The sequence below is a fragment of the Rhipicephalus microplus genome, chromosome 1 (genome assembly GCF_043290135.1).
Source record: "Rhipicephalus microplus isolate Deutch F79 chromosome 1, USDA_Rmic, whole genome shotgun sequence".
In the NCBI taxonomy this organism is placed as follows: Eukaryota; Metazoa; Arthropoda; class Arachnida; order Ixodida; family Ixodidae; genus Rhipicephalus; species Rhipicephalus microplus.
Genome location: NC_134700.1, coordinates 28,762,543 through 28,774,550, shown reverse-complemented (window position 1 = coordinate 28,774,550; position 12,008 = coordinate 28,762,543). Strand labels below are relative to the sequence as shown.

Sequence of the window (12,008 nt, the reverse complement as noted above, 5' to 3'; positions counted from 1 at the left end):
CACGGCATCGAAAACAAAGAGTGAATGACACAGACACAGGCAGGGATACCACGGAAAACTATTCAGTAAAGCGCCCTCCATATGCAGCACGGCTCCCCATATGTGACGCTAACTAAAAGCGTGGCACTGCCAATGTGCAAAAGTAGTTGTTTTTTATTTTGTTTTGGAGTGAGGGGGAGGGGGGCATAACCGCGCATGCGCCTGTGGCGGCAAGAACCGCGGCAACGCCGAATTGTGGGGTGCAGGCCCACCTGCCCGCCTTGAGCTAACCTGTGCGCGATAACGAGCGCTCGCTCTGGCCTGGTGCGTCGCGCGGGCTGCCGCCGCTTCGAACTTCGTCTGCGGCAGGGCAGCCGCGGAAGATGCATGCTCATACCAAAATGCCAAAATGTGGAGCAAATTTCCTAGAATGTCCGTGGGGAAAATTCGTTATATCGACAGTTGTCTTCCACTGTTACTTCGTTACATAGAGGTCGCAAATACATGTGCTTCTATGGAGCAACAGAGGGGAATGGTAAAACTTCGTTATATCGAGGAATTTGTTACATGGAGGTTCGTTATAAGCAGGTTTAACTGTATTGAGAGTGTTTTTCAGCCCTGCTTATAGCTATGATGACGAGTGTGACGTGGCGTTACAAAGAAAAGGTGGATTCCTTTGAGTCGTCGACCAGCCTGCCGTCCTGCCTAAGCAACATGCATGAAGCACGTAAATGAAGCGCACCTGGTGTGCCCCCAGCGTGATGCCAAGTGCCAGGTCGTACTCGCCAATGGTCTCACTGAGGCGGGCTGTCTGGCTGTTGGTAGCCCCGATGCCTCCCAGCTCGGGAGGCACCTGCATGCCGAAGCCACCCATTGCCTTTAGCGCCTGCATCGACTCGTCTGCGATACGTTCCTTGGCATCATTCGCATCGGCATTGTTCACCTCCTGCACGAAACCACAACCAACATTCACAACATTCCACTTGTTCACACTTCAGACGCAGACCACGCAAGTATCGCCATAATTGAGCAGTCACTTGATGTCAGGCTCTCCCTTGTGTTTACTTCACGGCTAAATTCTCTTCTTAAGTAAATACTAACTAGGCCAGTTTTGTTTAACAAGTATCACTTCATCTTTTCTCACTTTGGTCACTGGCACTTGCTCTGAAGCTCTGCTAAAATGCTGACACTAGCGCAAGATATGTATTAGGCCTAATGTAAAAAATGGTTCATCATCTAAAATACGCCTTTTTTTTTACCTATACTGGATAATAATCCAGTGCTTTTCATCTGCAGTGATTCCATGTAACCAAGGGACAACTAAGTCATGTGCCACAAAGTTCTTTTCTCCACCTTTTCCTCTAACTAATCTGCAGCAGTTTTCTGCACGAGGCCCTCACTTGATGGTATTAGATGCCTGCACTGTCCATCAGTAAAGCATTATGTGAATATTTGAAACAAAAAACACCCACTATGCAATAAAAGTTGTGCGTGCCCTGGCAGATGCCACAAGGCAGGTGGCAGTGCAAATCCATGCAAGTCTATCGCAGGCATTCAAACCTGAGGTTCCATAAAATTGCAGAAAAGCCGCACCACCAAAAATGACGATAAACTAGTATTTCATTACCCATAAACAAGTACCTGAAGAATCCCCACCAAAAACATACTGTTTCATTGTAGAAAGTTTCTTGAGCAATACGGGTTCAAAGAGGCTGAACATTTTGAAATCATGTATTACTGAATAGCTTCAATAAATACTTTCCTGTGCCCATCTCTCAGACAAATACTCAGACAAGTGCGTGTGAGTGAACCTCTGCTCTTCTGGAAAGCTTAACGTTTCGAGCATGCAAGCCTAGCGAGTGAGACAGGCAAAACTACAACCATGAAGACCTGATTGCTAAATGTGCAAGATAACACAAGACACATTGAAAGGTGTTCCTGTACATGTATGATCTTTTGTGGACTTCCATTTGCGCATACGCCAATCACATGCACTAGAGCTTCTGCCTAAATGTAACAATTGCCTCTGATATGATTGGTCTCACGCTTGTGTTATGCACCTCTGTTCGTTTCTCAGTAAACAAAACACCTGTTAAACAGAACATATGTTTCTGGTCCCTCCAGATTCTGTTCAACGAGTCTACTGTAGTAGAATGAAATGCCTTCACGAAATCAAAGGTACAATATGCGGTTGTGTGGCAAAGATAATTCTGGAGTGCATTTTGTAGCAAAAAAAATCGTGACTTTGCCTTAGTCTGCAAAGACAAATGAAAGAGTATAACACCTGTTGGTCAAAAACTCCAAGAAATGCAGTTTCAGTGAAGGAAATACACGACTGCCTTGGCATTTGATCAATAGAAAAACGCCGGGCTCATACAGAACATCCAGCACAGTATTAGCAAAAGCTGGAAGAGCAAGCTTTCTAGAGCCCGTTGTGAACTTTCTTGAAGCAACTACAGCAAGTACACTTGTATGGCACCCACTAAGCCATAATTCACTATATTTTTCCTCATGTGGGGAAGCACCCACTATGCCATTATTAGACATTCTGCAGAGGTACTCGTTACACATCTGTAAGGCACTTCACTGATGCAGCAGCTGATGATGATGAAGAATTGTAGCTGAACCTTTTGTAATAAGTTGAAAGCATTCATCAACCCACTCGTTAGGTCATTCACATTGTGTGATGCCTGGTTGTTATCTTACAGCAACACCTGTGATAAAAACACAACAAGGGCTGCCGCTAGTGTGCGTGACTGCTATTGCATGAAATAAAGCAAAAAAATATTCAAGATGGAAAGAGTCGAGCCTGGGTCCTTTGCACAGCAGCCCAGATTCTACTAGAGAGCCATGCTGGTGCTTAAAACTCCGTTGCAAGAAAGACCCTATACAAGTGCTATGTCGGGAAAGAACTGCGTTAGCATGCATAATATACAGTGGACTCTCAGTAAACGGAAATCTGTTTCAGAATAGATTTACATATTATAACCATAATGAAACTGCTGCTTAAATGAAACAAGTGCCTCGGTTATGATTGGTTTCATCCCTGCATACTGCACTCCCGTTTAACTCTCAGTAGATGGAACTCCTGTTAAATGGAATACATTTTCCTGGCCCCTTCGAGTTTCATTTAATAGGAGTCCACTGTAGTGTGGCAGAAAGGTAAAATAACAACCAGTTGTCGCCACACAATGTAAACTGTGTAACCAGATGCCAAAAAAATATGAATTGCATAACAAGTTTATTGCTTCTGAACCATTACAATGGATCCAGCCATAATTTTTCATTGTCATCAGCCGCAACAGCAATTTATGGCGTAGCGATACCATGCGAGCATACTTATAATAGTTGCCTCAAAAGAGTCTTGTAGGGGGTCCGTCCTATGTACGGCTGACGCAGAAGCCTAGCTAATGTTCCAGCCGCACATTGTCGTATCGTGCATGATTAACATACCCCATCCGTAGCTTGTCTCATTGCAGCTACACTGGTTCGGGCATACCTAAAGGGACAGACATGCCCTCACGACTAGGCTGTTGCGCGGCCGTAAAAGGGAAAGGGTGGCTGGGCGCACATGCTTCCCCCACAGTTTACAACCGGGATTTTCAATTGCCCCTCTTCCAGCTTCTACTGTCAGAGTGCTGCGCTTTGAGCACAGGCTTGGGGTTCTTTTACCTTGTTTTTTCCCACACTATATAACACATGTTTATGCAATTATTTGCCCAACATGAAGCCTACATAGGGTATTTTTACGAAGAAGTTTCAAGCAGCGTCATGGCTCGTGACTGTTGAAAAACCAGTTGCCACGCAAAGTGTCAAGGTTCAAATCATATTCTATATATTTTTTTCTCATTTCTTTTTTTCTTCTTTTAGCACAATAGAGTTACAGACACTGGTGACAGTGGCAGATGAAAACTACAACACCAAAAACGGTAGTTGTCGTGACCTCATAACAGCTTTACCTCTGAAACAGTGAGGACAGACTCATGGAAGATTGGGGTAGTCAGTTGCAGTAAGTAACTGAAGTTACGTCCTGCTTACAAGTATTGTGTTTTATAAGCAGGATATCATGTTCTACTCTCAAGATCAACCCCTATTTTTATGCAGGCACACTGTTGTTTTTTATACCCATTCCTCTCTTACATCAGTGTCTCTTACAAAGGGATTCAACTGTGTGTGTTGTCTATGTGTGTGCATGTGAACATGTGTATATAAAAACCAGCAAGCAAAATGATCTAAAACAATTTTTTAAAGCGTCCAACTGAAAATTCGAAGATATGACCCCTCGCTCCACAGTGCAATGCATTAAACCACTTGTCACACATGCATATACTAATGGCTATTCATACTATATACTATTTCTAGGTGGTACGCATACCTCTGAAGTGCTTCAATGTTGCAGAGGCTTGTTCCCCGTCACCCGCAAGATGTTGCAAAAGGCCGAGGGTCACAATTAAAAGGGTGTCACCGTAATCACCTTTTGCCAAAGTAGGACTTCAGCTCAGTACTTCAACCAACAAGGTGTGGTAGAAGGTGCTCGCGCACTCATGTTTTGAGGGGTGTTCAGCGAATCACTCATACCTCTGTATCTGTTGTGCTGCCATCGCAAAGTTTGCATGGAAACCTGTGGGGGAGCACGAGCGCCACGCCATCCTGTCCTTTCTACGGCAGAGCGACAGCCTAGGTAAGAAGACAGGTCTGTCCCTTCGAGACACAAGTCAATAAAGTCCTTGCGAAGAGATAAAACACCCCGCGACCGGCGCACGAGATTCCCCTTTCCCGAACTGCGGAATGGCTTTCCCCTCCCTCAGCGAAGGAGCGAACTCTTGTCAGAGAAAGAGAAACCGGGAGAGTGGAGAAAACGAGCCTGCCGATGGTGGGGCGCTTTCTCTAATGCCAGCGACCAAGCAGAAAATTCGACTCCCGGGACTTTCTGTGAGACAAGGACGACAACGACCGAAGCGTAAGCGTCTACTCTTCGTTATCTGCCTAGAGATGAAGTCCCTCTACGCGTATTTTAGACGTTATTGCTACCGTAGCAATAAAGTATTGTTTTGTTGACCTAGCCTGTTGCCTTATTCGCCCAAACACGTGTAGCTGCGATGACTCGCACTACAGAAAGGGGACGTTAATTGTGCACGGTACGACTGTGTGCGGCTGAAACATTAGAAAGGCTGCTGCGTCAGCCGTATATAGGACGGACCCCCTTCAAACCACAATCTGCATGTCAACCGAGCAGGGTGAGCCTCCAAAGGATGAGCTGTCACATGAGCTGCTCTCTAGCCTTTCTTCGTGAGACATTCCAATTGGTGCCTGTTTGTTCTCATTGCTTCACACTTCTTGCAGGTAGAACAATTCCTACAAAGCCCTTGCAACTCTGTCATTACAGCATATATAGCACCACAATGGCGGCAGGATGATTTCATACAATCTTACAAACCTTACAAGCGCTCAGGCAGGATGATTTCACAGTTGTGAAAATCTTGCATTCAAAACATATATATCTTGATGTGTACTCTGCCAACAAAGTGTACCATAGAGGCGTGCTTGATGCAGCCAAGGTAGAACTAACCTGTATTTTTTCAAAAGTCTGGCAGCGAGTCAATGCTTGCGACTACAAAATGTAAAAAAAACTAGCACATCATTGACTTGATCTAAACTTGTTCGAACATTTACTCATGGGTAAGCCAGAGCAAGTACACTCTCAAGCGAGTCGACCAACTAAAGATGGCCTCATTATGGATCACTTGGTTGCATTCTTCATGCTAATCAAACTTCCAACAGGTGAACAATACACTCTGCCAGAAGGTGTGGCCCACTCACCATAAGGAACTTGTTGAGGGGGTCCAATAGCATCCCCAGCGTCTCTGTTTGGTCAGCTGTCAGAACTGCATACAAAGTCAATAATAAGCACACTCTTTTTTTTTTCTCAGCCTTATTTGCAGTGCAGCAGGCCTCGAAACCAGTTTTTGTCTTGTGAAAAAAAATTTTGCTTTCTTTAAAAAAAATCGCAAATCTTCACTTGCAGCAACCTCTTTCAAAGGGAATAAAAATGAGATGTCGATGAGATGCTACAAAGAAACTTTAGTAGCTGTAAGTAAAAAAATTTTCTCCACATGCTTTTGATAGTTTGTGTCAACAAAACACTATTACTTCGCTCCTTTGATGCTGTTCTTCCAATAAAAAAAAACTGGGGAATCTGTACAAAGTTCAACAACGCTCGTGTGTATAAACACCAGGCTACCCAAACTATTTTTTTTCAACATTTATTTTTTTTTCAACATTTTACATCAACATTTTGCAAGGTCTATCAAAAAGTATCCGACCTTATCTTTTTTTCAAGCACCTGACGAATTTGGAACAAGCGCACTTACCTGAGCTGACCTTCAACCTTCGTGCGCATGTGTGAATTTTTTCCCCCCTGCCAATACCGTGAGTCGCTGGGATGCAGAGTTTGAGTGAGATAGTGCACAGTGTTCTCATCGGTTTTTCCTTGTAAGGAAAATGACGGAGTGACTAGAGCAGCCCTACTGCATGAAATTTTGCCAGAAACTTGGTGACAGCCAAGTGGAAAAACGTTGAAAAGATCAAGACGGCTTTCGATGACGTGTGAGGGTGCTAAAACTTCCTGTCAAGTTGTTTGCGCCACGTGGCACATAAGTCTTGCGCAGAAGCCGTATTTCGCAGTCACAATTATGAGCGGTAGGTGGCGTGTTCGTGAGCGTTGGTCCATGCTATCATCATCAGGGTTAGATTGGTAGCACCAGCGGTGACCCCTGGCAGCAAGCCATAGTGGCAGCACGAGATTGATTGATATGTGGGGTTTAACGTCCCAAAACCACCATATGATTATGAGAGACCCCATAGTGGAGGGCTCCGGAAATTTCGACTACCTAAGGTTCTTTAACGTGCACCCAAATCTGAGCACACGGGCCTGCAACATTTCCACTCCATCAGAAATGCAGCCGCCGCAGCCGGGATTCCATCCCGCGACCTGCGGGTCAGCAGCCGAGTACCTTAGCCACTAGACCACCGCGGCGGGACGGCAGCACGAGAGAGTTGAGCGAGTCTCTTTGGGGCGTAGCAGTAGGCGCGAGCAGTTGTCTCTCGCGTGAGTCCCTGGTGCAAGGCACCGCAGGACACCTGCAGGGGGCCCTTGTGGTGAGTCAAGCATTGGCGTTGCTGCTTTGTGTTCGTTATGCTGCTGAGTATTGCATAATAACTGTGTAAAGTTGTTTAGTGTGTTGATTACAATTGATGTACAATAACTCGGCTGACTATATCGTCGTTGTAAAGCTAGTTAAGTGTGCATTGTTTGCTTTGTTCCTACCATGTCTATGGTGTCCGTTCACTCCAAGAGCGTGGAGCTCTCGCCACATCGTGACCCCACAGACGCTATAAGCCACACACAGATTAAGGAGTGGTACAAGCGGTTCAAAGACAGCCACACATCGGTGAAAAGCGAGTTGCGCTCCGGTCGGCCATCAACATGCCGATTGACCAGATCATTGCTGAAATGAACGCTGCAGTGATGTAGGACCGTCGTGTGACTACCAGGGGAATAGCGGAAGAGGTGGGCATCAGAGTTTTGTCTGCACATTCCTCTATGACCAAGGATTTGGCCACCAATAGAGTTGCAATGAAAGTCGTGCCCAAACTACTCACAATAGAGCAAAAGCAACTTCGTGTTGAAGTCTCACAGGACATGCTGCATTTCACAAGCAGTGACCCTAACCTCATGAACACCATTATCATTGGTGACGAGTCTTGGGTTTACGGGTGCGACCCAGAAACCAAATCCCAGTCACCCCAGTGAAAGCATTCCACGTCACCAAGAACAAAGAAGGCAAGCCAAGTGCACAGCAACGTCCAAGTGATGCTGAGTGTTTTCTTTGACTACCGCAGTTTGGTGATGCTGTATAGCGCAACAGACCTGAGTTGTGGTCAACAGGAAACTGGCACAGACATCACGACGATGCTCCTGCACATTCTTCACACTTTTTTCTGACTTTTTTGGCAAAAAGTCTCCTGCAGTTCAATACACTCCTTACTCTCCCGATATGGCCCCCTGCAACTTCTGGCTGTTTCCCGAATTCTAGAGAACATTGATAAGAGAGCAATTTCAGACAAAGGAGGACATTACGGCTGCAATGCAGCTGAGCTAAACTACGTTGAGAAAGAGGCTTTCTCACAATGCTTCCAACAATGGCAGCACCACTGAGAGAAGTGTGTAGAGTCCCAAGGGGACTACTTTGAGAGGAATTAGGTTTTCAACGCCCGAATTATGCCATTTTTTTTTTCTTCCAACAAAGGTCGGATACTTTCTAACACACCTCGTATGTCCAAAAATGTGCTGAGAAATATCCCTGAGAGTGACTTTGAATATTAACCAGAAATGTCAGAGGATATGTCACAAAAACTGCAATATTTAAAAATCATTTAAGGAAAGCATCTTCCTCGATTTTTTTTACCTTTTCAGAATTAAAGACAAGCTTATTTAATCTGTAATAACATGCTGCATTATTTTTGTGAGGTCGGATTTATGAAGCACTTAAGTGACCTAACTGATGTAAACTGAGTGAACAAGGAGCAATGATTGCCATTATAATTGTTTTCAGGCTGTGAATGTATTCTTTTGATTGACAGATTGACAAAAAAGACAGGAAGAGTTGATTTTGAACAGCAATTTATTACACTTTTTTTTACACAAATCATAAGAACTTCCACATGGGTCCCAGCACCTGAGCAAACCATGATGCTGAGCCACACACTTTGCAGGAATTGCACTTAAAATTTTCTGCGCATGCGAGCCTGTGAACACCTCATGAAGGCAGTGGCTAGAGAGGATCCTCCGGTGAATATTTACTGCCTCCCACGAAACGTCGGTAATGTAATAATACAAACAGTGTTAGAAAGTAAGAAGTAATAAGAAAATGTTTGCTTTAACTTGCATTCGTCATCGACAACCTGGCAGTCCTCCACTGGCCAATGAATGTGTGTACATGTGTGCGTAATACACTGCCCCGATATTGATGGCCATTTTGTGGAGCTCGGAGCTTAGAGCATTTTGTCCTGACTACTTAAAGAAGCATAACAAGAAGACTGCCTAGAAGCGGAACTTTTAAAGTGTGAAAGATTTGACTGCCGCTTTACTAAGGAAGTGCATGCCAGAAAAAAGCTCTTCCATCAAAGAAACTGACATTTGCCGCTTTACTAAGGAAGTGCATGCCAGAAAAAAGCTCTTCCATTAAAGAAACTGACATTTTGTTACAGAAATGTTTCAACCGCTTCAAACAGATGACCATAGAGTCTCTGGATGCACTTGGTCTTGATGAAAATTGTGTTAGTGATAAACTGCTGTTGAAGAGCTAAACATATATTATTAACACAAGTGACGTGACACCTCTGAAATTCTGACAAAAGTGAATGCACTTCGCCGAGCATTGTACGCCAAGCGTAAGAAAGCAGAGATCAAGGGTGCTGCCTACAGGACTAACCTTACAGCAGCATACGGCACTACAGAAGAACCTAGTCTTTCAGTGAAAACTGCAACACGTGTTGCAAGTGGCTCCACAACCTAAACGACGTGCTTGATACCTATGAATCATACCCGACATTGCTCCCTCTAAACTTTTCTCGTCAACAGATTCAAGAAATGGTTCCATCCACAATTTGATAGCTCATTCAAAAATAAAAAAATACACACACCAGTGGGGTGTGGTCAAGTCCAGACCTATACACCAAGTCGGAGCTGAACCCAAAAGACATACAGGCAGAAATGAAATGATATACGAAAGATGACCTCAACTGCACCCAACAAAGCCTAAACAAATTTTTAAAAATGTCATTATATAGTCCTAAAGGACAAGAAAACAACATTTCAAAATGGCTGATGACCAGGTCCCTTTAGAGAGCATTTCGTCCATTTGAAGCAGCTCCCCATGACACATATCTGGCACAGGAAGTTCTACTCTTTGGGGACAAAATGGGTTGTGTGCACCTCGCCTCATGAAGTTTACATCTGCACGTATTGCTAAGTGCACGGGCTTTAGAAATAGCCACTGGTCAGAAAAAGAATGCCCAAGACAGTGATTTGACTGTGTGTGAACCGCCATCCACACTGTGTTTTCTATGCTTGCATGACCCCACATCTGAAGTTAATCTTAGAAGAGGAAGTTTGTTTGCAACCACGGAGAAAGGAGACTTGGTCAAAAAATAATTTCGGATGCTTTCGTGCAACACCTTCAAGAGTGCTTAAAAAAATGTGCTGGACTATAGTTATGCCGGGGGATGGTGATGATGATCATATATAAATTTTCATGGCATAAGGGCCATGCTTGGCCAAAGAGAGCCATGAACAATGATGAGATGATATTATTTGTGGTGATATGTACAGGATATGAATGAACTATCACACTGTTACGTGGCTGTAAAGGGGCTTCAAATTTCGTGCCATGGGGCAGATTAAAACAAAAGAATTAAAATCATGGCAGTGACAAGAAATGTCAACAGCAAAAATAAAAGGCATGTTTTCGAGGAAGTGAAACTAGAGTGCGGAGATATGGGATTGGCACGAATACCTTGTCCATGCATACCCTTGAGCCCTAAGGCCGTGAAGCAGGTGCTCTTATGAACCCGCTATGCTATGTGCAGTGCTCCCCCACTTCCTGGCTGGCCTTCTTCCATGAGACACTATATGCGTCCATCAGAGACGCTGAACGCGTCTCAATGGCAGTGGTGCACCCTCCTCCGTGAGCGTCTTGGCGCCAATAAACACATGCACAGCGCATCTGACGTCGGCTGCTTCTTCGCCCACGTTTTTTACATACATTATAATACAATCGTATCGTTTCCTTCTGGCTGCCTTTTGCCTTGCCACTGCCTGGATGAAATGCTGCCCAACGTTGGCCCTCGCGACTCGCTACCCAAGAGACCGTTGGGGCCTCCTCACAACAGTGCTCCTTTAATGGGGCCATCACAGCTGCGACCTCTGTACAAGAGTCGTGCTACGGATCACCTCAGAATATGGTGTAAAAACTATGTATACATCTGTTAAAAACATGAGCGATGATAAAAAGCACATCCCTACCATTGAACGTGACAGGATGTAGTGGAAGCTGATGTCAGTTGGGTAACGAAAATTTCATTTTTGAACTGAACGAGTATGCGGAGAATCGTGAGTGGTTCTCCAAACCTCTCACAGATGGGTGCCAGACAGCAATTATACATGTGTGCCATGTGTGTGTTATTTGTAGCCTGGTAAGTGTTAGTTGTGTGTAGCATGATATGGATACTCATGGCCGCCAATTTTCAAGATTCGGTTTGATAACATGTCATTTGTTTTTTGCGTTTGCCTATTCAATAGGTGCTGCCAACACGCCCTGAGCTCCCGTCGAAGGAAAGGCTTCAGGTCAAGTGCAGGAACCACTATGGATGTATTGGCAACAGCACTGTTTTGGGTGAAAGCAGTTAGTTACTCCGCCAACATGTTTCCACTGATCTCGCAGTATCCTGGCACCCAGTACACTATAACATATTGTTTGAGAGCATACAAGGTGCATAAAAGAGAGTAAACCAACACAAGGATGAAATTTTTATGTTTCTTCATGATTTTTCAGAACTTTCGCGATGCTCAGTGAATCTTTGTATATACCCACACGTTGTAGTTGTAATGCCTTGATATGCTTGACAGACACGGGTATCAGATGTGCTTCTGCGGTATAAAGATGCTTGTTAACATCGAGTTCACTAAAATTAACTAGGGGGGACTCTGCCACTGTGGTCGTTCAGCAACCATGGGAATGATGGGTAGCACAAGGATTTACCTAGTCTTCGTACTTGCGGGTAGTGAATCCCACTTGTGGCTTCGTTAATTGCTGTGTTTTGGTTTTGTTTTGAAGGAAAGAACGAACCCTTTTGAAGTTCGTGACCTGATTTGAAATGTTAAGTTCTGATTTGAAATGTTAAGCCTAAATGTTTAAGGCGGTGAAGCGTGACCACTTAATATTCGCTGATTTTTGTTTTGGGACAGA

At 44.4% G+C, this 12,008-nt stretch overlaps 1 protein-coding gene across 6 annotated transcripts in view; it reads right to left on the bottom strand.

Annotated features, from left to right (window-relative positions):
• Positions 1-12,008, bottom strand: part of LOC119178100 (very long-chain specific acyl-CoA dehydrogenase, mitochondrial-like) — a 236,796-nt gene that overhangs the window by 174,241 nt on the left and 50,547 nt on the right. For all 6 annotated transcript variants that reach the window (XR_012894667.1, XR_012894668.1, XM_075891514.1 and 3 more), the window contains 2 exons: positions 5,800-5,864; positions 722-925 (listed from right to left, as the gene is read on the bottom strand). Coding sequence is in view for 4 of the 6 variants with exons in the window: in XM_075891514.1 (XP_075747629.1) it covers positions 722-925; positions 5,800-5,864 (269 nt within the window). In the remaining 2 variants the exon portion in view is untranslated. The remainder of the gene's footprint in view (positions 1-721; positions 926-5,799; positions 5,865-12,008) is intronic.